The sequence below is a fragment of the Gambusia affinis genome, linkage group LG23 (genome assembly GCF_019740435.1).
Source record: "Gambusia affinis linkage group LG23, SWU_Gaff_1.0, whole genome shotgun sequence".
NCBI lineage: Eukaryota > Metazoa > Chordata > Actinopteri > Cyprinodontiformes > Poeciliidae > Gambusia > Gambusia affinis.
In genome coordinates this window covers 10,317,168-10,340,933 of record NC_057890.1, presented here as the reverse complement: position 1 = coordinate 10,340,933, position 23,766 = coordinate 10,317,168, and the positions used below count along the sequence as shown (strand labels likewise).

The window sequence follows — 23,766 nt, the reverse complement described above, 5'->3', positions numbered from 1 at the left end:
AGCCCACAGTCTCACATGCTTTCATACAAAGAATGCCGTTTCCCTAAATAAAAGCCTAAATCAAAAGCAAAGCCGAATTTTCTTGTCTGTAAAGAAAAAAAAAAAAAAGTTTCCTGGCACACAAGGGTGCACACGTACACAACCCCTGAGGGCCCCAGGGACTTCAAAGAGCCGTCTACTGTACCTCAACGACACCTCAACACCAGGTGCCACAGAAATGAGGAAGGAGGGGAGAGTGGGTAGAAATGGCTTTGGAGAAGGAGGCTGAACGCCAAGAACAATCTTTGGGACGATGGTTAGAAAGAAGAAACAAACCAGGACAGAATCGAAGCGAGATATAGAGGAAATATGTGGGAGTGAACAAGGTTACAGACAGAAAGAGGAGACAGAAGAGCAGAAGTGAAGATGACTGGATGGAAAAGAGAAGTTAGAAAGGAAGCAAAAGCAACAGAGCAGCAGACAGAGAGTCTGATACAGACCAGAAAGACGGACAGAGGCAGAAAAGAGAAACAGACAGGGATCTGTTGGAGCTGAAGACAGAGGCATGTGGGGGAGGGCAGTAACAGTGTGCTGCTAATACCTACTGCTGCTTTGTTGTGAAGAACCCCAGTTCCCTTTTTTATTAGTGAACTATTCCTTTAATGACAGCAGTAAAACACAGTCACACACGTACATATTGCTGTTCCTCTCTGGCTGACAGGATATAATGTTCTGAGCACAACCTGACGAGTCACAGTTCAACTTTTACAACTTGTGTGTATGTGTATATAAATATATATATATATATATATATATATATATATATATATATATATATATATACACAGCAGGAAAGATGACTCAAAGGTTTTGAACGATGTTGTCATTTATTTGAACATGGGGACCTTCAGGTGTGGAAGAAAATTGCACCCAAAGAAAGACACGGGTCAAAGATGTTATTTTATAATTGGAGTGGAATGTGTAAGAATGTTTACAGGCAGAGGTAAGACTAAATATTTACATAAACTATATAAAAGCAGAAACTTTTCTCACCGTTTGCTTTTTAATGAACATTTCAATTAGCAAAATAATTTCTGTTCAGCACATGTCATATTTATGAAAAAACTAAATAATTGTAAAAATGTACTTATTTGGTTCATGAAACCACATGACAGGCTTCAAGTATATTCAAGTATATTCTCTCCTCACAATCGCTTGTTAGAATTTTGTCCCAGTCCTCCAGACAGAACTGGTGTGACTGAATCCAGTTTGTAAACCTTTTCAGCTTTGCCTTCTTCTTTAATGCTGAGATCAGAACTTTGTGATGCCCACCCCAAAATACAACTTTGTTGTCCTTAAATGACTTCATAACTATCTCTGTTGAACCCTTTGAGTCACTGTCCATTTGAAAGACCCATTTATGTCCAAGTTTTAACTTACCGGCTGATATCTTGAGATGTTGTTTCAGTATTTCAAGTATTCTTCTGCAGCAAAACGCAAACATGATGCTACCATTTTTGTATTTAAACTTCCTCTTTTATCCTCCAAGTGCAACTATGCCTATTATAGCCAAACACTTCAAGTTAAGTTTTACAATATCTCCAAATGTTAGGATGTTTGTCCCTGCAGGCATTTGCAAACTGTTTGTCTTGTGTTTGGAGAAATTACTGGGACACATTTTGTCCCGAAACATGCTCCTCTTTGGGTCACAGAGCAATCTCCATCTTTAACAGTACAATGGCTGGTCATATTTGCATATGATTGTTTGGACAGATGGATGTGGGACCTTCAGGTATTTAGCAATTGTTCCTAAGGATGGACCAGGCTTGTGGAGGTGCACAGTTCTCTTCTTTATATCTTAAATGATTTCTTTTGATTTTTACATGCCACACAATAAGCAGTTAGTTTGAGGTGTTACCTTAAAATGAATCCACAGATCTGCCTTCAGTTAAGTCAGATGTTAGCAATTAACCAATCAGAAGCTCACAAAGCCATCACATCATCATCTGGGCTTTTCTAAATTGCTTAAAGAATTGTAGTCAGTGTTATGTAAAAATGGACTCTGGAAAAATAAAAAATAAAAATGAACGATTGCAATTATTCTTCCATTTTGCTAGTAGAAATAATGTTGTGATTGACCTGATGCAGAAAAAGTTTAACATGATTTACTGTAAAACAGGAGGGCAAAAAAGGTCATTTGTCTTTCTACACAACATATGTAAACACTTTCAACCTGTACTAAATGCTGATAGTGTATTGCTTTGTCATCTGGGATAATACTCAGTACAGTGGTAGAGCTAAGGAAGGAGAGTAGATTTTAGTCTTATCAGCCTGCAAACACCATAAGAGTTATAAAATTGGTGAAAACGACTCCGGTCTTCTCTGTACAGCTGACTGGAGCAGTTTAGCTCGAAAACACATAAAGCAGGGTTAAAAAGTAAAGCGCTGGCATTTTTAAGAGAACATTTGTATGGGCTGCACTTTTCATGTGTTGCAGCCTTGAAATTGTCCAGAAGCTGCCCACCAGCTGTGGGAAAAATGAAGCTGTCAGACTGGACATTGTGCAGACTTTTAGCTGCCAATCACAAATCCATCGTCCAGCGTTTTAGAAAAAGTATCAATGAATTCCAAATGTTTGTGTATGTTGTTCAGACTTTGTGTGATAGGCTTACACAAAGTATTGTATAACTATAAACTGGAAGCATTCCTGATTTTGTATTTGTCCTACTGTACTCTGATACCCCTAATAAATCCAGAGCAACCAGTTGCCTTCAGAAATCACTTAATAAAGAGAAGTATAAAGCAGGGTCAGGTTATGAAAGAATAAACCAGCCGTAAAATTAGAGCTTTGATCAGAGAAGCAGCTAAAAAGGCCTGTTTTAACTCTGGAGGAGCTGCAGAGATCAAGAGGAAAGTCTGACATTTATAGATGAGGGCAAGAAGAAACCCAATTTTCAAAGAAGCCCCTCCTCAGAGGGCAGAAAGCAAAAGTGTGAAATTAGAGAACCTTGTGCTTTTATGCAAAACATTATTTGTGATTAAAAACTAAAACTGCACCTCACTCTTAGGAACACCTTGATGGTGACAGGAGATTTATGGCATGCTCCCCCAGTCTCCATCTAGGACCGTCAAGATATCACAGAGAAATTAAAGAAATGGTTTAATTGAGTGACTATACTGGCTATAAATGTTCTGTTGTGACCTAAAACCTAAATCTGCCACTTCATTATTTAGGCTATTCTATCTCCACCACTCTTATCATGTACCGAATGCCTTCTAAAGTTATGCTAATTTAAAAATGCTAAATGTTTTAGAAAATGTTCACATCTGGGCTGATGTAGAAAAGTTTGTATTATTTGCAGGAGCTAAAAGCGTAATTAGAAGTAAGAAGTTGGTAAGTAATCTAATTAGAGTAGACTGGACTTTGTGGGACTGAGCCAGTTCAGCTTTTGTTTTTAAATGAAACTCATTATGGATTAAGTTATTCTACTAAAAGTTCCTCGTCGCTACAGTTCATCAGACCCTGAAGGTGATTGTTTGAAACTGAAAACTAGATCACAACCATGACACACAAACCCAACAGTAAAAAGTAGAACCATTTGCTTTGCTTATTGTTTCCTGGTGGATCTCAATGACTGTTGTTTCTATGACTGTGTGTGTAATAAACAAGTGGCTTTTAAATGCTGGATTTCAAACCAATTTTCATGACAAGAAACGGTCACTACAGAATATTAATACAGCATTTTAAAATGTTGGGGGTTTATTTTTTTATACGGAGATTAAATTAAACACAGGCGTTTTAAATGTTTTGCATTAAAGTTCAAATCTTTGTGTTAATTTAAGGAAAAGTAAGTCCATTCAGTTGTTGCTTATTTTAGGTATAGCAGATGAATATCAACTAAAACCACAATGTGCGGAAAGTGCCTATTGCAGCTTTTTCTCACTTATTGTCTTAATTTTTTTCCCCCCTACTTATAAGGAACCAAGAAAAAATGTGGAAAGGTTTAGCAGTTTTTGTGCAAGACTCTCTAGGAGTAAAAACTGACACTACTTCGGTAAAATTGTTATATTTAGTTTTACTTATCAGATATAGCTGAGTGTTTGTAATATATTTTGCACTAGTCACCTCATCACTTTACTAGTGATGAGGTGATCAGGCACCAATTTAGCTTCTGGTGCCTGATCGGGATATTTTTCTTGCAATGGAAAGACTGGTAGCTCTTTTAAAACAATTCAAAATACATTCGGTGTTTGCAACAGTGAACCATTCTGCCAAACTCCTGGGCTGAATTTACTGCCTCCATCCTAGATGCAAATGTAGCAGCTTCAATAGTAATTCAATTTTATGTTAAAATGAAATCTGTCCTAACGATGGCCTGCACTGCATGCACATGACTCACAACTAAACCACAGTAAACCCTGGCAACCTTCGTCCCTGCTGACGTGTCCTTGAGCAAGTCACCAACTCCCCCAGCAGCTCCAGCAGAGGTGCTCTGGAGCTGATCCCCGACCTCTGACCTCTTTGAGGAGGGTAGCGCACACAAAGAGGGATTCTCCCTGCGGGGATTAATAAAGTATCCCATTATCATTTGAATGCAGTCGATTGTATCTTTGTAAGTCTACATTTCATCCTGCTGAAGCTTTTCTGCAGCAATATGCGACGTGACCTCCCTGTTTCCTGTATCCATCGGGAGAGGGTCTGCACACCAAATGTCACATGATAGGAACCAGTCGGTTTATCTCGTATACCTCCCTGCTTGCTGTTCATCTAATGAATGGATTGCAGCTGTTTCCTTGCTAGTTTGTTCTTCTGCGGCCAGGATTGTAAACTGTAAACTGCATTTAAGCACAAGCCTTTCATGTACTTTTGAGTAGTCGTTATAAGGCAAAACCTTTGAAAGTTTATTGCTGTTGTGGAAACAAGGGGGGAAAGAACCACTGCTTCTAATATAACTGCAAAAACCAGTGCTGTCCCAGTCATAGGGAGTCTGTTACAGGGTCAGAGCAATGCTATTAAGATTAGTCCTGCCAATAATTAGAGTACAGCTGTAGCAATCACCATAAAGCATAGTGAACTAGCTTCTTGCAGAAGTATTGACACCCTTTTATGTTATTTATCCTGGCATTATATTGCACACAGCTGAGTTATATTTCCCATTAAAGTGACTTCTGAAGGTACAGATTGTATTTAGGTACCAGAGTACAACTGCATGGTATTCTTTTTGAAAAGTGTGCCTCACTTTGCTTCCTCTTCACAATTATGTGCTTCTTTGTTTTGGCTCATCACATAAAATCCAATTAGCATCGTCGTTTTAACCTGACAGAACTTTCAGACGGCGCTGAAATTTTTATTATCAGATTTTGCTATTTTATATTTATGTATCTCAGAACTAATGCTAGACGTGTGACATTTCTTTCCATGAGAACAAAATATTCCCCCCAAAGGTTTCAGAATGTCAGGCAACCTTGTTGCACTGCTATTGCACAATACCAAAGCACCGCTAAAGAGGAACTTTAAAAAAACAGCAAACACTGACATTTTATGTGTCTCATTGGTCAACAATCCCTCTTGTTGGCCTTTTTCCTCAAATCCCCATGGACGGAGAGTCAGGAGGGAGAGAATGCTTAAATGCTTTGAATGATGGTGTGGAATGCTAAAAGGAGACGTGTGCATGTGTGTGGGTGTGTGTGTGTGAGGAGGGGGGATGTGTGGTGGTGCTGGTTGGGTCCCCTGCCTGGTCTGGGATCTGGTATGCGTGACTGAACAAGAGGAGGGAGAATAAAAAGAGAGGGGGGAAAAAAAAAAAATCACCGAAACCTGTCGCTAACTTCTAAAAGTAGACAATGGTTACTGAGCAGGCCTGGCAAACCCTGTGTGCATGTGTGGTGTGTGTCACTTCACACACAGGAAAACCTCTTGATGGAAAGCAGTAAGAGGAAACTTCCATGTGGCTGCAAAGACAAATAATTAAAAAAAAGCGGGGGAAAAAATGCCCTTAAACGCAAAAAACCTTCATAAAATTTCATTAAATTAAACCGAAATAATCAGTGATTTGAATCTCATCATCTTTTTTTTCCCCCTAACTTTGCACATTCTGGTGGCATCTGAAGATGACTAGGAGACTTTGATGATTAAAAAAAATCAGCAAGGCAGAACAGTTTGCTATAATAAACGCCACGGTGATAATTAATTACACAGGCGCTGCAGCCAAATCAAGACGGCAAGCATCCATTTTGAGCCTCCTCATAAATAATAAAACAACAAATGAGATTTTTTGTTTTGTTTGTTTTGTTCAAGACCTTTTGATAAGCAGGACAATGGTCCTAAATATGTGGGCAGCTATTTGGAGTCGTGTATTAAAATAATAAAAGGCCATATTGTTCTGAAATGCAGTAGAGCTCATTGGGGAGGAATTTAAACGACACACAAATAATCCACACCGCTGGTTCGTTCATTATATAAATATCTTTAATTGTTTTTAACCGTAAGAATATAAAACAATTTAATTTGGGATTCTGCATTCTTTTTCTTTACAAACACATAATATACAGTACATCTCTTTATTGTCAAAGACACCCAAACACACACACACACACACACACAGCTTCTTCAGCAGGACGCACATCCGTTTATATTCATTTTCTTACAGGTCATTGCATTACAATAAAAATGCGCACACACTGGCCTCAGTGTGCGCGTGTGCATGTGTGTACAGTCTAAATCTGCATGTGTATTTATTTATTTTTTTTAAAGGAAGGATGGTGAGATGGGAAAAGAAAGATGTATATTCTGCTCGTTGCAACCCAAAACTCGAGGGAGCGAGGAAGAGAATCGATTGCTATTTATTCTAAGCATGTCTCAGAATTGATTCGGAGGGTATTTTTATTCAGAGAGATGAAGAAGAGGCTACAAATGGGGGGTCGGGGAGGGAAAGCTGTGCACCGGTAAGGGCAACATGAATATGAATGCGTCTGTATTAATGTGGGAAAATAAGAGCACAAGACAAACCCTGATTTTTTCTTTTTAACGATTAATAAAGGGTAAGACATAGAAATCACTTCAATTTGAAGTACTCTGAACACTCATCTCCACCAGCATGCCTTACAAAATACCTACAGCTCAACAAGGTGTAACATCACTGTTATTATATCCTTTTCTTGTCCGTGTCATAAGTAGGCATGGCCCGGTTATTATTAAGATATACCAAGATCTTGCAGCTTTGAAATCATATGTTACATCCAATCTTTTCTTTTCTCCAGTTTAAACACCTTCTGAATAAATCTGGCTGCATGGAGGATAGAGTAATGCAGCGCTACCCCTACAACACTTGTTGCTGCACACTGCCAGTCAGCCAGCTGAAAAGAAATGCTTCTAAAATATTCACCTTGTTTATCAGAAAGACACAGTTGGCTTTTCAGAAATGCGCAGACCATAATGCTGTGGGAAGTAAAGAAGTGCCAAAAGACTCTTATTACAGAGATGCACCGATCTGGCTTTTACCAGCCAATACCAATTTCTGGGGAAAAAAAAAAAAAAAAAAGACCTGCAAATTCCAATGTTTTTCCAACCAATTATTTTATTTGGCTTATGAAAACAACTGTATTAGATACTTCTGGTTGTGGAAAAACTCTGATGGCGTGAAAACTGCAGTAGAACCTGTCATGAAAATGACTAATTTCAGCAGATATCTCCTCCAAAGGTGCATCAATTAGGCCTCAACTGGCCGACCCCAATTTCTCTTTTGTGGCCTGACCTGCCGATTCTGATGTTTTCACATAAAATATGGTGCAGCTTTTGATTATTGGGCGTAGTTGAGTCCAGCAAAAACAGAAAAAAAAACTACAGGATGACCAGATTATCTTTATGTATGCATCAAACACATATCTCTAATTTGAATGTAAGTTTTGTTAAATTAAAAAGTGCATCAAAGTACCTACTGTTTTGCTGATGCATTTACAGACCAAAATGTATATTCTGTACTTGACCCAGGGATCAAGATGCATCTCTACTTTTGCTTTATCTATGTATCAAAACCAGTCACTGTTAATTATTTTTGCAGCAATAAGAATATTTGTTGCTTTACTTTTTTCGAATGAAAGCAATGTTTACATATCAGTTTAAAATGTTTTTCTTATAAGATAAGTAAAAATGCAAAGTGCAAAGAATCTGATACCGACCCATGCCTAGTCACAGCAAAACAATTATAGGTATTTTTGCCAGGGGGGTATGTTCTGAATCCTGCCAAAAAAAGGACATTAAAGTTGGACTTTATCCTTTTAAAGAATGAAGCAAACGCACAAGAAACCTTTTTTTGATGTTTGATTTGGGATTTTTTTTTTTTTTTTTTGTGAAGTGATGTCTGCTTCTAATCGGACTAAACTCCACAGAAAATGGTGCTGTTTATAGGGTTAAATTAACAAAGGTAGTCAGATTGTGTACTGGTCTCCTTTCTCTGGCTCTGCTCATGAAAGAAGGGAGGGAGGACAGGAGGGATGGGGGAGGGGGCAGACACAGTCCCTTTAGGCACATTTTCTACCAGTCTCATTTCTCAGCTTTCCTTCTTCTTTTTGAACTGTATATTGAAAAACAACCACATACGAGGTAGCCAAACAGTTATTAGGCGTGATGGCTGTAGCGGCGATTAGTCGTCAAATCTGAACTCGTAGCAAAAATAAATCTCATTCATAAGTTTCAACAACCTGTCTTTGCTTTGAATATAAAAGAGAGGATTTTGGATGGATGGAAGTGTCAAGAATCTAAGTTTTTTTACAGGAAGAAAATTAGAAGTTGTTTGAAAAATAAGCTAAGTTACTGCAGTTTTGGTCAGATATTTCTTGAGATATTAAAACTTGGATTTGTTAGTGGTTTTCCAAGAAGTCTTATATTTAAGATATGAGTCAGGATGCTGTGGGGCCAACAGAATGAAAAGTTAAACAGCTGAAAAGAAGAGGCAGGTCAAATGGAAGAGGCTCACCTTACACCAGAGGATAAGGTGAGGATGCAGGGAGGGGTTTTCTCTTTTTAAATAAAAGAAAGCCAGCTGAGCTTTTCACCCTGACTCCTCCTGCTCCTTGTGACCCCTTTCCATTCAAAAAAGAAACACACACCCAAACACTCCCAATCACCTCACTTTCTCACTCTCCGTCATCTGCCAGAGTCCCAGGTTCAACACTTTAAGGCAGGGGAGCTGCGTGATCCGCTCCAGTCCCCTCTTGGTGATCTTGGTACATCCATACAGGTCGATGCCCACCAGCTGGGTCAGGTGGTCGGCTATGAGCTCCAGCCCTTTGTCTGTGATGCGCACGCACTGTCCAATGTTCAGGGTCCTCAGCTCGTGCATCTGCCTCACCATCCGGTTTATCCCGTCATCTGAGATGTGGCAGGAGCACAGGGACAAGGACTTGAGCTGGTACAGTCCCTGAGCAATGTACGCCAGGGTCTGGTCCCCGATCTTGTCGCAAAAGGAGACATCGAGCCCAGAGAGCCGAAGGGTGCCCATCGCAAGGTGCATAGTTCCTGTGTCACTGATGTTGTCACAGGAGCGCAGGTTGAGGCTCCACAGGGAGGTCATGTGAGACAGGTGGATCATCCCCGCGTCTGAGATCCCCCCACAGAAGCTTAGATTCAACACCCGCAGCTTGGTAAGCCCCTTGGAGATATGCTTGAGTGACAGGTCTGTCAGCTTCTGACAGTCTTGGAGGGTCAGGTACTCCAGGTTCAAGCAGCCCTCCGCCGCACTCCGGGTCATGCCTGCCAAATGTCCGATCCCTACATCTGAGACATGCCTGCAGGACCTCAGATTGAGGCTCTTAAGTCTGTGGAGTCCCCAGGCTATCAACAGGAGCCCGGTGTTAGTGATGTTACTGCAGCCGCCGAGCTCCAGCACCTCCAGGTTCTTCAGGTACTGGGCGATCCTACCTAGACTGGAGTCTGTGATCTGCTTGCAGAGACTTAGATTCAGAACCCTTAGAGAGGGGATCTCCTGCACAAACGCGTGGCCCAGTCCGTTATCTGTTAGGTTGTAGCAGCCAGACAGGTTGAGGGACTCTATGTTCGGCATCCCCTGGATGACATAGCTCAGGCTGCGGCGCAGGGACAAGATCTGGACTCTCCGGATCCCCCTGGCCTGTAGGCTGGGGAACAAGGAAGGATTTGCCCGGCGAAGGTGAAGCTTGGCTTCCACCCCCCTCCACACCGACTTGTGGTAGGATGCATCCCTCCAAGCGATGCACACTTGGGCCACCCTGCCTTTGTCCCTCACATCCAGGTAGCTGAAAATCATGGCCAAAATTTCTGGGAAGAGGCACGAAATGTGCGTCTCCATTGTTTTTCAAAACCCAGGCATATAAGAATCAATACTCCACACCTCCAAGGCTGAAAAAAGAACCCCCTTCTCCACTTTAAATTATGCAAAAGTAACAACAGTCCCAGTTGTTGTTTTTTAAAAAGAAGTAGAAAGCAGGAGTTGTTTGCTGCTCGTTTTATTTTACTCCTACTCTCACTCTGAACTGTGCAAAATCGATCCAACTCTCTCTGGTGCCACGTGATCCGGTCTGGTTGCGCAGCAGGATCCAAATAGATATTGTTAAAGTAAAAAAAAAAGCAAAGAAAAGCGTTAATTCCTGCTTGAACCCCGATATCCGCCAAAAAGGAGCAGGAAGAAGGGGCAAAAGGAAGAAGAAGGAGGAGGAGAGGAGGAAAAAGCGTCAATCCTTCCCCCCTCTCCCTCTTCTCTCAGACGACGCTTCCTCGTATTATACCCACAAAAAGCCTTCCTCCAGCGGCCGAGCGGGGATCCAGACGGTCGTACATTTCAGAAGGAGGAAGTAAGCGCTGAAGCGGCAGTCTTAGCGCTGCTGGTTACGGGGCAGCTCCATGACAGAGTGGGGGGAAAAGCGGAAAAGACAGGAGTTTAGGTTGGCTTTGTCAGTGAGAGGCAGAGAGGGGCGTCCTGAGCTCAAAGCCTTTGTCTGCTCTTTTCAAACCGACTTGGCAGGAAACCCGGCACTCTGGCAACACCGGAGGGGTCGACGCCACAAATGATGTTCACAGTAACTCCTCAGAACTGCTTCACGTCACTAATAACTCTTACAGTTGCTCTATGAATACTTTTATCAGCGTAAAAATGAGATTTCACGTGTTTATTACGCGCCAGAGTGTGAGTTTATTTCGTATTTGAGTCTGAGCACCCCTACTCTCTCTGTGTAACACAGTTGGTTTGTCCCGCCTCAGCTGGAACGGTGCGAACAGTTTCCCTTGGAAACCAACTTCTTACAATTCAGTTCACTTTGGGTTTTAACCCTTTAAACGGACCACACAGGAAACATTGACAAGCCAACAGGACAGTCGGCTTCTACTCTGTGTATGTGTCGTTGGAAGGTTGTTTTTTCCCCTCCGTGGTACTGATTTTAATCGTTGTTTTGAGGAATTCCCCCAAACAGCCCAGAAACGGACACCGGTGCTCTTTGTTTCAGTCCCAGTCTGAGAGCTCCACGTTCCTCCATTTCCCTTTTCTTGAAATGGAAAGTAATACCAAAGTAATAGTCTATTGAAGTTTTGTCTTTTTCAACCCTGGATAAGTAGGCTAAGGGGAAAAAAGAATAGGGTATGGAAATGTGTTTTTTTCTCTCTCTCTCCGAGTTCTTCTGTATTCATCTATCGTTCATTAGCTATTTCTCCATTAAAAATACATCCTGCATAAAATCTAACCATTTCATTGATTATTTTTGAGATATTGACAGACGCCACAGAGAAATGCTCGCTCACTCATAATTCAGAGAGTGATATTTCATCCAGACACTCGTTTCGTCCAGACACTGACACTGCTGTTTCAAATATTTCATAAATAATATGGAATCAAAATAACCTTTATTGTCCCACAAATTGGAAATTCAGGTGTACCAACCGCAAGTCAAAGCTTGCAGATTTTCATAAAGATGAGAAAAAATAAACACAGAAAGTAAGAATAGCACACTGTAGTTATGGTAAATTTAACAAGAAACTTCAGTACATATGTTTAATCATTTAAATTGTGTTATGGGGTACAAAAACCTCACTTTTGACTTTAATATTCAATTAGGTTATATTTTATACAAGGTTAACAAAGGTTAATGTTATATTATTAAATATCTCTATCTCTAAAACATTACAGCGACAATAAAAGTCTGAAAAGGAAAGTAATAAATTAACTTGAATAAAAAAAATATATTCATTCGAATATTTTAAAAACATGCTAATAAGAATCTAATTAATTTACTCAAAGTATTGGAGAATTGCATCTAAAATGAGTACAGAAATATTACAGTATTTGGTCAGGGCTCCTTTCGTATAAATTACTGCAACATGGCATTCAGGTTATCCACCTGTGGCTCAGCTGAAATGTTAAAGAAAGCTCATGTTGATCGTCTGTATTATTAGTTATGGTGTCTTTCATTTTTCTCTTGATATAATCGTGAGGTTTAGTTTCAACCAGTTGCTGTCTTTTTTCTGACCCAAAGGGAATGTTTTTGCCTTTGGACAGTATATCTCCCATGGATGTAATGTCTGCCCGTCTTTATTATTGAATCACTGACCTCAGCTGAGGTATATTTTCAGTTTCTTAGAGCTTCAGTGTTTGTTTTGAGCTTTATGGAAATTCTACAAGAGATAGAACCCAAGTTAGCAAGAAGTTATGTAACGGTAATGATGTTGATTTTCAGGTAGATTAATAAATGTCTGAGAATCTTTGATGGATTGATAACTCTAGGTTGGTTGGTTGGGAGTTAAAGATAAAAGTTGGTATGGAAAATAATTGGTGTAAGTAATTGGTTTCAGATTGAAATTAGTGCACTTTTCTAGTCATATCAACCACTCAAAGTGCTTTTGCACTAGAACCACCTAATTGCTCAAGTTGTGTTAGACATGCAGGAGTCCCTATAGTTAGTCTGTGAACACAGAGGAAGCACAAGGGAAGTTTCAGCAAGCAAATTACCATTCCACTGTTGACAGTCTGTCGAAGGAGGACCATATGGCAGCTCAACACATCCAGCAGGCTGGATGAGCGACATGTGCGTATCTGCAGCCAGCGGGGCAGTGCCCTCTTATAGACGACCAGCTGAAGCAGGAAGGAGAAACAGCAGGGAAAAGGTAAATAAAACACCACAACCACCCTGAATGATGACAGATAACATGGCCATTAAAGCGGATATTGGTGTTTTAGGCAGTGGGTAGGTGACAAGTCCCGCTGGAAAATGAAATCAACATCTTCATCTAGCTCATCAGCTGAGAGAAGCATGAAGTGTTATACAAATGTGCTGCTGAATGACACCCTAAATAAATCATCACTGATTGTTGAAGCTTCACTGGACCTCAAACAAGTTGGATTTTGTTTCTTTTCCACTCTTCCTCCAGATTGCAGGAGGTGAATTTCTAACTTGCATCTAAAAAGAGGACAATTGGTAACAATCCAATCATTTTCTCCTCAGTCCAGGTAGGATGCTTCTGACGTTATCATGGGTTGAGGAGTGGCTTAACTCAAGGATTTGAGCTGTTGTCGTCCTAGATTTTGTACATTTACTGTACAAAATTTACTTGGAAGCTGCTTTGAGAAACTGACCAGGCTGCAGTTATCCCTGCTGCTTATGCACCTTTTTCTGCTACAGATTTTCCTTCCACCAACCTTTTTATTATTTTCTATGGATTAATCACATTTATGCATTAAAAGTAAAAACATATGCTATATTCTAAGTTCATTTAAATAAGCACATTAAATATGTTTCCCTGTATACCACAAATCTATAAATGAGCTTCACATTTTGAATTGAAACACTAAATTAGATAAACTGCGTAAGAAACACCTCTGGATCAAAAATGTACGAGTTCTGTTTCTCATTGCAGCGTTGATGAAAACTCCACCATATTTTACTTCTAGTGTCGGTAAATGTATGTTTATAAAAATTAAACCTGTTATTTCATGTATTCACCTAAATTGCTGCATACAAATACAAGTGAATTAAACTCTTTTGTCTCCTCACCTCACAACTAAAATCTCGTTCTGATTTCCAGGGAGATTTGATTTCATATGTTCTGAAAAATAAGGTGGATTGCTGAAATACTGATTAATTCAGTTGTTACTCTCGTTCAAATCCCAACATAACATAAGTCGGCTCGGAAGAAGAACTTCTTTACATAGCACTGAAAGTAATTAGTCACTCCATGCTGCCTATTTTTAATCCCTTTATGCTATTTTTACATAAATTGACCTATTAATAGCCTGCCGATGTTGCATAATAGATCCGTTTAGTAGTTATCTAAAACAGATTTTCACTTGGAATGTGATAAAAACATTCAGGATCCATCCTTCTTCTCTTAACTCATGTTCTGTACTTTCATCAAGGGTAAAAACAAAGCAGCTAACTGCATTGTCCCTTGTGGCTGCCAACACCTACGACCTTGGTATTCAGGGGCAGAGTGCGTCGTGCATTTTCAAAATAGCAGTCCTGACATGAATACCAAGCTTAACAATGACGGAGCAAACACCTTGGGTGGGAACGTCACAGCAGATCCCAGCAGAACATGGCCCAATGGTAGTGGGTTGTGGTCTGTTTGATGAATCTTCTGGGACTTACATGGAAGTGAAGTGTTTTGTCTGATGTGAACAGCCTGTCAAAAGCCACTTTACAGTTTAAACAGCACCCTCCATACATTTGTTTGGCTTATTAAAAACAGAAATTAGCAAATTATTGCACAACTCGAACTTTCGATCCATCATGCAGGCTCTAGAAAAGTTATCAACCAAGAAGCATCTGATTTCTATAACTGGTCAAAGCAAAAGGAATGAATAATCCAAAATAGCTTTTACATTGCTTTGCAAAACGATTAATATCTTCTGAACTTCCTCACATTTTGTCACATCACAACCACTAATTTTAATGTATTTTAATGCAGTTCTGTAGTCGGGATCAAAGTAGTGAATAATTGTGTGGTGGAACACAGATGATACAAAATTTAAATACATTTCCTGTCCCTGCTTAATCTGCTGCGACCGCCCTGTTTCACAATAGAGATTTTGCATCGATGTAGTGCAAATTGTTTGCCACATACGGTGCTGGGAAAAAGTATTTGTACATTTTTAGATCTTCTGTTTTTAGCTTTTGTTTCACAATTAAATATGATTGTCAAACTTTAGAGTTTAATTTAAAAAATAATAATAGTTGGACTTTTTCAGGACGTATGGATGTTCATGGAGGTACATCGGCTAAAAATGCAACCACTCACAGTGTGAGAGGATTTTTCTTAAGTCCTGTGTTAATTTTAGGGCTGATGTAACGGGTCACACAACTTTCAGGTAGGTTTCTGTTTTTCTTACCAGTCCACAAGACATTTTTTTTTTTTTTTTCAAAAAATCTCGGATCACCTGAATCATTTTTTTGGAACTCTTTTATGGATATAATTTCTGCCCAATCGCTCCTCATTATTGAATCATGTGAGGTCTGCAGTGATTTGCTGTTCAACATTGTTGTATGAGCTCATGAATTAGTAGTTGGTGTGTTCTTAGAGTAATTTCATAGGCTGATGATTTCTAGGAAGGTTAACTTCCTAGAAATTTCTCCAAGGTTTTTCTCCGTCATTGTGCATGATGGTTTCCTTGTGGATCAGTGAAGTCCCAAAGGTTCCATGCAAGTGATTTCTTCATGCTACAAGTTGGGCAGCAATCATGAAAGGTGCACTGGTTTTAAATCAGGTTATATACAGCTTATCAATTAAGAAAAATAAAACTATACTGAAACATTTAATTGTGTTAAAAACTGAGTACGGTAATTGTAGGAGGAAAATACTTCTTCACAGTACTGCATCACATTTATGAACTACTTTTTGTTTATCCGACAACTGAAATCCCCATATAATACATTAAAGCTTATAGTTATGATGTGACAAAAGGTTGAAGTGGTTCAAATGTATGTCTAGCATCAGTAGCTATACATCCCGTCCCCACATCCAGTCTCTGTATGTGTGTGTGGTGTTTGTGTGGCTGCACAGCGTGCTTTTTTTTTTTTCTGTTTTTATGTCTCCCTCTGTCTGCCTCACATTCCAACTGTGTGTGGGTGTGTGTGTGTGTGTGTGTGCCCTCTTAGAAAACCCGCTGGGCCCCCGCTTAGCACTCACACTGAGTGAGAAGGAGGGGCTGGAGAGGTATGGAGGGATTTATTGAGGGAGAGAAGGGGTCAGAGGAAGAGGAGGGAAAAGAGGAAGGCACCGGTGTGTTAAATGAAGGTTTCAAAATCGAGCTCAAAGGGTGAAAAGAAGGTGAGGGATGTTAAACCGAGGTGAGAGCGTGATCCCCCAGATTTAGCAGGTGTGGGATTTTTTTTTTTGCTGTATCATCTCTAAAGTTTCTGCCTGTAATCCTGCGGTGCGTTTCTTCCAGTGTTTTCAGCCTCTTGTCTGCTCATATATTCAGAGCTTGTGTAACTTTGTGTCTGTGTTTGATAATTCAGGGGAGGGCTCTAACAGGATAATTGCTGGTGTCAACAACACGCTTCATCTGTGCCCGCAGCGATCGCCGGTTGCCAAGGTTACGTGGCCGTGTGTCAACACGTTCCCCCCTCGAAGGTCGACACCTTCCTGAATGGATATTACCGTGACTCTGTAGATTCTCGTCCTTCTCCATGACAAGCAGACTAACAGACCTGCACACACTCTGCAGCAGCAAAGAGAGAAAGCCGGCGGATCCAATGACCTGGGTGGCCTCCTCGCTGTACTCGCTGAATCTTTAATGTTCCCTCAGGTGTTTCCTCGCTCCACCAGGGCTTCACCTGTATCGCGGTGAAACCTGGTCTTCATATATATGTGTGTGTGTGTGTGTGTGTGTGTGTGTTGGCGTGTTTGTGTTGATTTGCCCTGAAAGGTTCTCGGCTTTTCTCATTTACTCTCCACCAGTGCAACATTTTACATAATCCTGCCCTGCTGCTCAGTACTGAAGAGGTCCTCTGGCTGTCTTAAATGTTCTCTGTAGAGTCACTGCAGAGTTACCTCAAAGTAATTCAGTAATTCAGCTCCTTGTAAAGGTGTTCATACTTGTTTATCCTTTGAAATAATGACATTTTATGTTGCAGAGTTTCACAAAGCAGGGCATTAAAAAAAAATTAACGTGTGGTTTTGACAGATGTGAACGAAGGTGCATTCAGGAAGGCGCTGCTGATAAACTACGGTAATTGTAGAGAACTTTCATCAAAAATTGCATCCCTTTTTACTCTGCATAAGCTTTATTTTGAGTATTTGAGGATATTGTTTTCATTTACAAGTAAGTCTTAGAGCTATAATATGCAACCTTTATTTTAAAAAGTGTTTTAAATAGTTAAAATTATTACCACGTATGTCGTGGCAGCGTACTTGGAGACGGATGAACTGAAAAAATAAAAGTTACATACTGCAGCCTTAGTTGGAACTGCATAAAAAATGTTTGGCATAAGTTACAGATATTTATAGTTACATTTATCAAACTGGAACCAAATATTAAACATATTTTTATGGCATGATTTAAGTAACGTACTCAAATCTCTCAGTAAATCAATAAAGCTTTGGTTTGTTTTGGAAAAACTTTTATTTTTTTCTTTTAAACTTTTGGACATTTTGTCATGGCTGCGTTTTGAAAGAAACCTTTGAGAGGTCACATATGAAAAACTGCAGTGGCCAACATTTGCTTCACATCCCCAACTTCAAATAACCCCTCATACATATTTAAAAGAGGCTTCTGACTTTGAGAAAATGGCTGTTTTCACTGGCATTACCCCAGTTTTTTACTTTCTTTCTTTTTTTCAGAGTCTGGATTGATTAAAATTACTGGGCAAAGGGCGTGCTGTGGTGGCGTGGGGGATGGCGCAGCCCACGTTTGGGGGCCTTGGGTCCTCAGCGCGGCCGTCGCAGGTTCGATTCCCGGGCCTGGTGGCGTTTGCCACGTGTCTTCCCCCCTCTCCCTCCTCCTTCCCTGTCAGCCTACTGTTGGATAAGGGACACTAGAGCCCACAAAAGACCCCCTGGACGGGAGAAAATAAATAAATAAATATTGGGCAAAAATAGCTGGTGCACCAGCTCTTCAGGTACCTAAAAGTCTAAACGTAGTTGTTAGACAGACCACATACATTTATAATTTGAGAGAAAAGGGCTAGAGATTTTAGATCATAGAAATGCAGGAAAGGTTGGCATCGCGAGAGATGCAGTTACTGAACTAGATCTTTCTTCTCCATCCTTTTCCGGTCCGTCTCTTTCTCTTCGTACCTTATGTCCACGTTTCCTCCGTCTCTCTGATCCGACAGCTTGCCTGTGCATTCGACTCGCTACAGTAGGCTCATGTTGTTGTGTTACACAATGCAGCCATCCTTCTGTTTTTGCTCCACACTTTCTGCCTAGGTGTGTGTGTGTCTGTCTGTCGGCGTGTTTGTGTGTGTGCGCGCGAGTCCTCAGCGATGCTCGCCATTTCTGCCAGCTCTGCAGTCTGACATAGGAGATTTTTCAAGCGTGCACACTCTCTCCCACAGTACTCAGCATTTTGGCATTTTCTCAATGCACTTTGTCATCTGCTGGCATGAAAAGGCTGCATATTGTTCTGTGTGTATGTGTTTGGTGTGTGTGTGTTTGCGAGCCCATCTACGTAGTTTCTGTCTTTCTGAAGGTGGAAAACAATGAAATTTTGCCTTGGATGAATAAAAAGTTGCTTACTTTTGCAACCTGCTACATGTAGTTTCTAATTGTGAAGTGAAAGAAAGATGATGCAATGTTGTGACGAGGCATTTTGCTTCTTAGAAATTCTTTAGTTTTGCTTTCTTGTCAGCTAAGACGTCCGTTTAAAATGAAAACGTAGATAATGTCAGGCTAAAATAACTTTAGTACATGGTTATTTTGAAAAAATTTGAAAGATTTCTAAACAACAAAAGATAATTTAAAAGAATTAGATGTAAAATAAAATTTTATGTATATAAAAAAAAAGTATAAGATAAGTGAAAAACTAAAACAAAGGAATTAAAATGTCAGTTATTAGTTAATCTTTTCAGTTGTAAGGTTTCTGTCAATCAAGTAGTGATTAGAGGCAGGTTTAGCAACAGGAGATAAAAGTACTTTATTGTCTTTAAATTTGTCTTTCCTGCACGAATGGCAACATTATAGACATTCTTAGGTAATCTGAATAAAATCAGAGAAGAGATGCAAATTAGATCACTAGCCAAGATTTGTCCTTCTTATTCCCTCATTTCATATTCCAAAACTGTAGATTTTAAACTTGAATCTACTCTCCTAAAGTAATTAAAAATGTGTCAGTAGTTTAGGTGAAAAAATCTGTTGGCTTTTTTGGGGGGGTTTTCCGATATGCATTTGGGAAAAGCCTGAGTGAAGCACAGAGTTGCATGTGTCTGTTTAGACTTGTCAAAGTGTTTGTTAATTTCTCCTGGGAAGGGATCAGGAGGCTGGTGCTGCTCAGGACTGCAGGGCACGGGGAAATCAGGGGACATGACCCAGCTGCACGCATCTCTCCCTGGGCGCACCGATCAGGGACGCGGCCTCAATCGCACGATTCTACTCCAGTGCAAAACAAGGCCAAGTGGATTTTCTCTGAAATATTCTACTTTTCTCAGCCTGGATTAATTGTATAGGTATTTGATTTAAGAACATCAAAATCTGCAGCAGAATTGCTTTCTTTTTATTTTTAGTCTTTAGCTTCATCTGTCCACCTATGGGTCAAAGAAAAATCCCAAATTCTTGACTAAAAAAAATTGTCTGGCTCTTCAGACTTGCTTGCAGCACATGGAAAACATTTATATCCAACTGAAGGGAGTGATGAAGCTGCTGCGCTCGTAGTACTTAATTAGGCTCGTTCCCTGCTGATTTTTCTCACTTTGTTGTCACAATGGCTCCTTTATGGGTATTAAACTTTCCGATACATATGAGAGGTTTCTGTGCCTCCACCATCAGTTGGATTCTCACAGACACTTTCATCAGTTTACCAGTAGAGGATCTGAACCTGAAGTCTTATTTTATTATGAGTTGCACTGCAACATTTCTCAGCCTGGATTGTTAAATTCTAAAATACACCCTATGAGTATTTCTTCAGCTGATGATCCTCCCCCATCATTACCTACAACGCCATGCAGCTGGGCACCGTGTTTCACAGGTAGTGCAGCACATACTGATCTCCTGTACGTCTGCAGCCAGTCTGATCATGGTGCTGTGTGTTGGTGAGCTATCAGGCTCCACGCAGCACCCAGATATGCTGCCACCAGGATAATGAACCAACACTATCTCTTCCCAAAGGGTTTGTGTGAGGCTCAAAACAGTCGGGGAAACTCCCACATGTCATCACACATTAAGAGGAGCTTACTTTGTTCTGAAAGACCTTGCAGAGACGTTCTGATGGATTGTTAATGTAGTAGTGGGAATCTTGGTATGCTGTGAAATGGACCTAAGCTCCAGATAAAGTGACACTGTTATTTTTATTGGCGGAAAATTCAAATGTTTGAGTGGAGACTTCATTTTGTTTGACTTTGTGGCCAACATAGATGGACTTGTAGTGGCTAATTTTTGCTGATGTGTTTTTAAAGATTTGCGACAATCTGACATAAACTCAAAAAAAAAAAAAAAACTGCTTCACTTTGCACATAAACAAATAAAACAAGTCTAAACAAATATTGGAACAAGCGATGTTAACTTGTCAGACATACACAGAAGTGTGAGGAAAAAAAGCAAGAAATGGCTCAGAAGTAAAGCGGTAGAACAAAACAGAGTGCTGCAGAGAAACAGATGGCGAGACAAAGCAGAGAGAAGTGTGAGAACAAGTGAAAAAGAGACATAGAGAGAAGTGCAGAAGGGATATATTTAGAGGGAAAGACAGAGAGAGTTTTAGCCTCCCAGCTAGAGGCATGACTCATCTTCTGCCAGCTGACATAAGGATGGATGGAGACAAGGAGGAGGGACATGGACGGACAGAGTCTGGGAGAGGGAGAAGAAGGAGATGGTAGGGGATGGCGGGCGCAGCGGAGGTGGGAGAGAGAAATGGAGGAACGGGGATGTGGAAGCAAGGTGGATAGGAGTGATGGAGGGAGAATAAAGCAAGACGGGTTTCCATGTATGGTTGTGTTTGTAGCCAGAGAGGAAAACAAAGAGGCAGATTTAAAGCCTAAAGCTTCTTCAAAGCCACTTCCAACTCTCTCTGCATGTCCCTCTGGGTGTGTGTGTGAGAGAGAGAGAGGACGATTTCAGCTGTAAATTCCCCTGCAGGCGGCTGCATTTGGCAGATTGCTGCAGAACACGTGTTCATGATTAATAGAAATGCATTGAAAAGGGTGACACTGAGAGAAAAAGGAGCTTTAATGTGAGAGTAGAGGAGTTTAAAATGTTTTAAAGTCTGACATTAATTCTGGCTTTCAGGCCTTTGGTTGCTACAGAGACTTGTATCATCTCTCTCCCAGAGGAAGATTTGACGTCTTTGCATCCAGTGGTCCTAACACAAAGTGGAGAGTCACTGGTCTTCCACCCACACATTTAATTTCAATGGTGACCAAGGGAAATAATTTTACTAGTGGTTTATGAGTGTGTGTTTCTATTGAGTCTTGATTTTCTTAAAGTGTTCAAGAATAACCGGCAGGAGTTTATAGAAGCAAGGGAGACTCGCAGATGAGATGGATATTAAAATAGACTTTATCTGCCTAATAGCAGAAGTAAATGAAAAACAAAAACCTGAGATCCTCTCTAATGAATCATCAAGCCACCAATAATTTGAGTCTATAGTTTGCAGCAAAAATCAGCTGCTGTCACTGAAGGGGTGATGGTGTGGAGGAGTTAAATGTAAGAGGGGGGAAAAGGTGGAGGAAAAACTTATAATATGAACAAAATAGGTGCCACATGGCTCAGCAGGTGGACTGCAGGCAGAGGTTACAGTCCTCAATGAAAATGCTTCTGGTTTGATTTCTGGCCGCTGCATGTCTTCTCTTTTACTCTCCACCCTTCTTCCTGTTCAGCTACTAATGAATAAAGGCCACCTGTGGCATGTGACAGAGTGGAAGCAGCTGAGAGAGCAATTAGAGACCGAGCAATTTAAAAAGAATGACTATCAGAACAGGAACTGAACACAGGCCGGAAACTAAAAAGCAATCCCCAAGAGGTTTTGTTTTAGTTCAACACTGCATCCATTTTCCAATAAACTCTAACTGTCTTTTTTCTGTTCCTGCAGTTTGAGTCCAAATTCTTATTGTTTTTGTGAACATAACGTGGTGTCAGAACGCAGGCAGACGGGTCAGTCAGGAGCTTTCTAAAAGCAGCACTGATGAAAATACAGATGGAAAGTAAAAATCCTTTAAAGGAAGTAAAATTCAGAATTATTCAGCGTTTACTCTTTGCTGCTGGAGACTGAGCAATGGAGGCCCAGTCAATGCTGGGCTAAAGCTCTAAACCTGGCCCAGAGGAACATAGAGAAAAATTTTATTTGTATTTTGTGTTTCACTCACAGAAATGTTGTATTAGTTTTTGTTTATATTTTTAAGACACAATTTTCACTTTCACAACTTGTTCTTTTCCGAAAGAGCTGGATTATTAATATTATCAGATTGGCACAGTTTCAGGAATGTTTCCCAGTGCTTTACAGCCTTAGGAGATGTAAAGCAGGTAAATTTATCTTAAACTGTTCATATTATTGAAAAAAAAAATTTAACATTTGCCATTTAAAAAATAACCTGTCTAGATGTCTCAGCGGAGATGAAGGTGCTCAAAGAAAAGAAGTTCGCTCTGTGCATCCTCAGCTTTCTCCTCTGCCTGAACTCTCTCCCTTTAACTAATGAGCAATCAATTTAAAAGTGACATTCATTTCCCAGAATTAATACTTTGCTTTCTGGCACCAGCGGCTTCCTCAGGGCACCAGCTCAGCCTCCATCAGCCGACTGCAGCTGCTTTCCCTGAAGGAGGGGAGCTGGCTGCTGCTGCTGCTGCTGCTGCTGCTGCTCCTGTCTGGCACTGGAGGCAATAAAAAGTGAGGCTGGTGTTAATCCAGAGAGGAGTTGCCGACTTTCTCAGGCATTGCTCCCTGTTGCACGCCTATTGCTCATATCCTCCAGGGACGTGCCGCCCTCCCTGCGCCTTCCACCTCTTTCTGCCGCTCTGGATCCTTTGCATGGACATTCCCTCCCTCTTTCACACCCTCCCATTTCTTTCTTCCTCTTATTTTGTCCAAGTTGTGCCTTTGTGCACCCTCCCTCTCTTCACCCCCATTTTTTTTTTTTTTTTTTTTTTTTTTTTTTTGCTGAAGGGATGTCTACGGCCCAACTGCTCCTCCTAGTGTCGTAATAGAAACATTGCATGTAGGATTCGGGTTATATGCATTATTGTTGGTCCATTATTCTTATAAGATTTCAGTTTTTCTTGAGACTTGGATCAAGTTCACTTTGTAGTGTCTCAAAAGCTGATATGAATTGTAAGCATAAAGGAGATGAACATGAACACAACTGAGTATAGGCCCTTATATCTTTATTAAAGGAATTTTTATACATCTGGGTAGCAGTAGATGGCGCTGTGATATTAGTCTATTTAGTCCAATGGCTGCTACTGAATGATTTGTTGTCTGATTCCTGTGTCCCTCTCTACTGATACAGATTTTTGTTTTCCTGTTATAATACAGGACTGGCCATTGATTAATATTTAGAAAATATTAAAAGGCAACATTTTATAACCACTTGTAATTCTTTGCATTTTCCTTCCAAGCAGACAAACTTTCTTGTAATCTTTAAATTGTCTTGGTCAGTAGTTATGCTTTTTATTTGTCTGTCTTTATT

The 23,766-nt window shown here is 40.3% G+C and overlaps 2 protein-coding genes across 4 annotated transcripts in view; one reads left to right on the top strand and one right to left on the bottom strand.

Moving 5' to 3' along the window:
* Positions 1–23,766, top strand: part of wnt5b (wingless-type MMTV integration site family, member 5b) — a 77,597-nt gene that overhangs the window by 36,856 nt on the left and 16,975 nt on the right. The window contains exon 4 of one of the 3 annotated variants that reach the window (XM_044108129.1): positions 12,968–13,105. The exons of the other annotated variants lie outside the window; for them this stretch is intronic. Coding sequence (XP_043964064.1) covers positions 13,016–13,105 — 90 coding nt within the window. The 5' untranslated portion in view covers positions 12,968–13,015. The remainder of the gene's footprint in view (positions 1–12,967; positions 13,106–23,766) is intronic. 3 annotated transcript variants of the gene reach the window in all.
* fbxl14b (F-box and leucine-rich repeat protein 14b) lies at positions 6,431–10,973 on the bottom strand. The gene has a single exon (XM_044108133.1). It carries the CDS (start codon positions 10,302–10,304, stop codon positions 9,102–9,104), a length of 1,203 nt encoding a protein of 400 aa, XP_043964068.1. The 5' UTR covers positions 10,305–10,973; the 3' UTR covers positions 6,431–9,101.

Excerpts from the sequence above, each read along its gene's own strand:
- fbxl14b (XM_044108133.1), bottom strand. The coding sequence starts at position 10,304 with ATGGAGACGCACATTTCGTGCCTCTTCCCAGAAATTTTGGCCATGATT.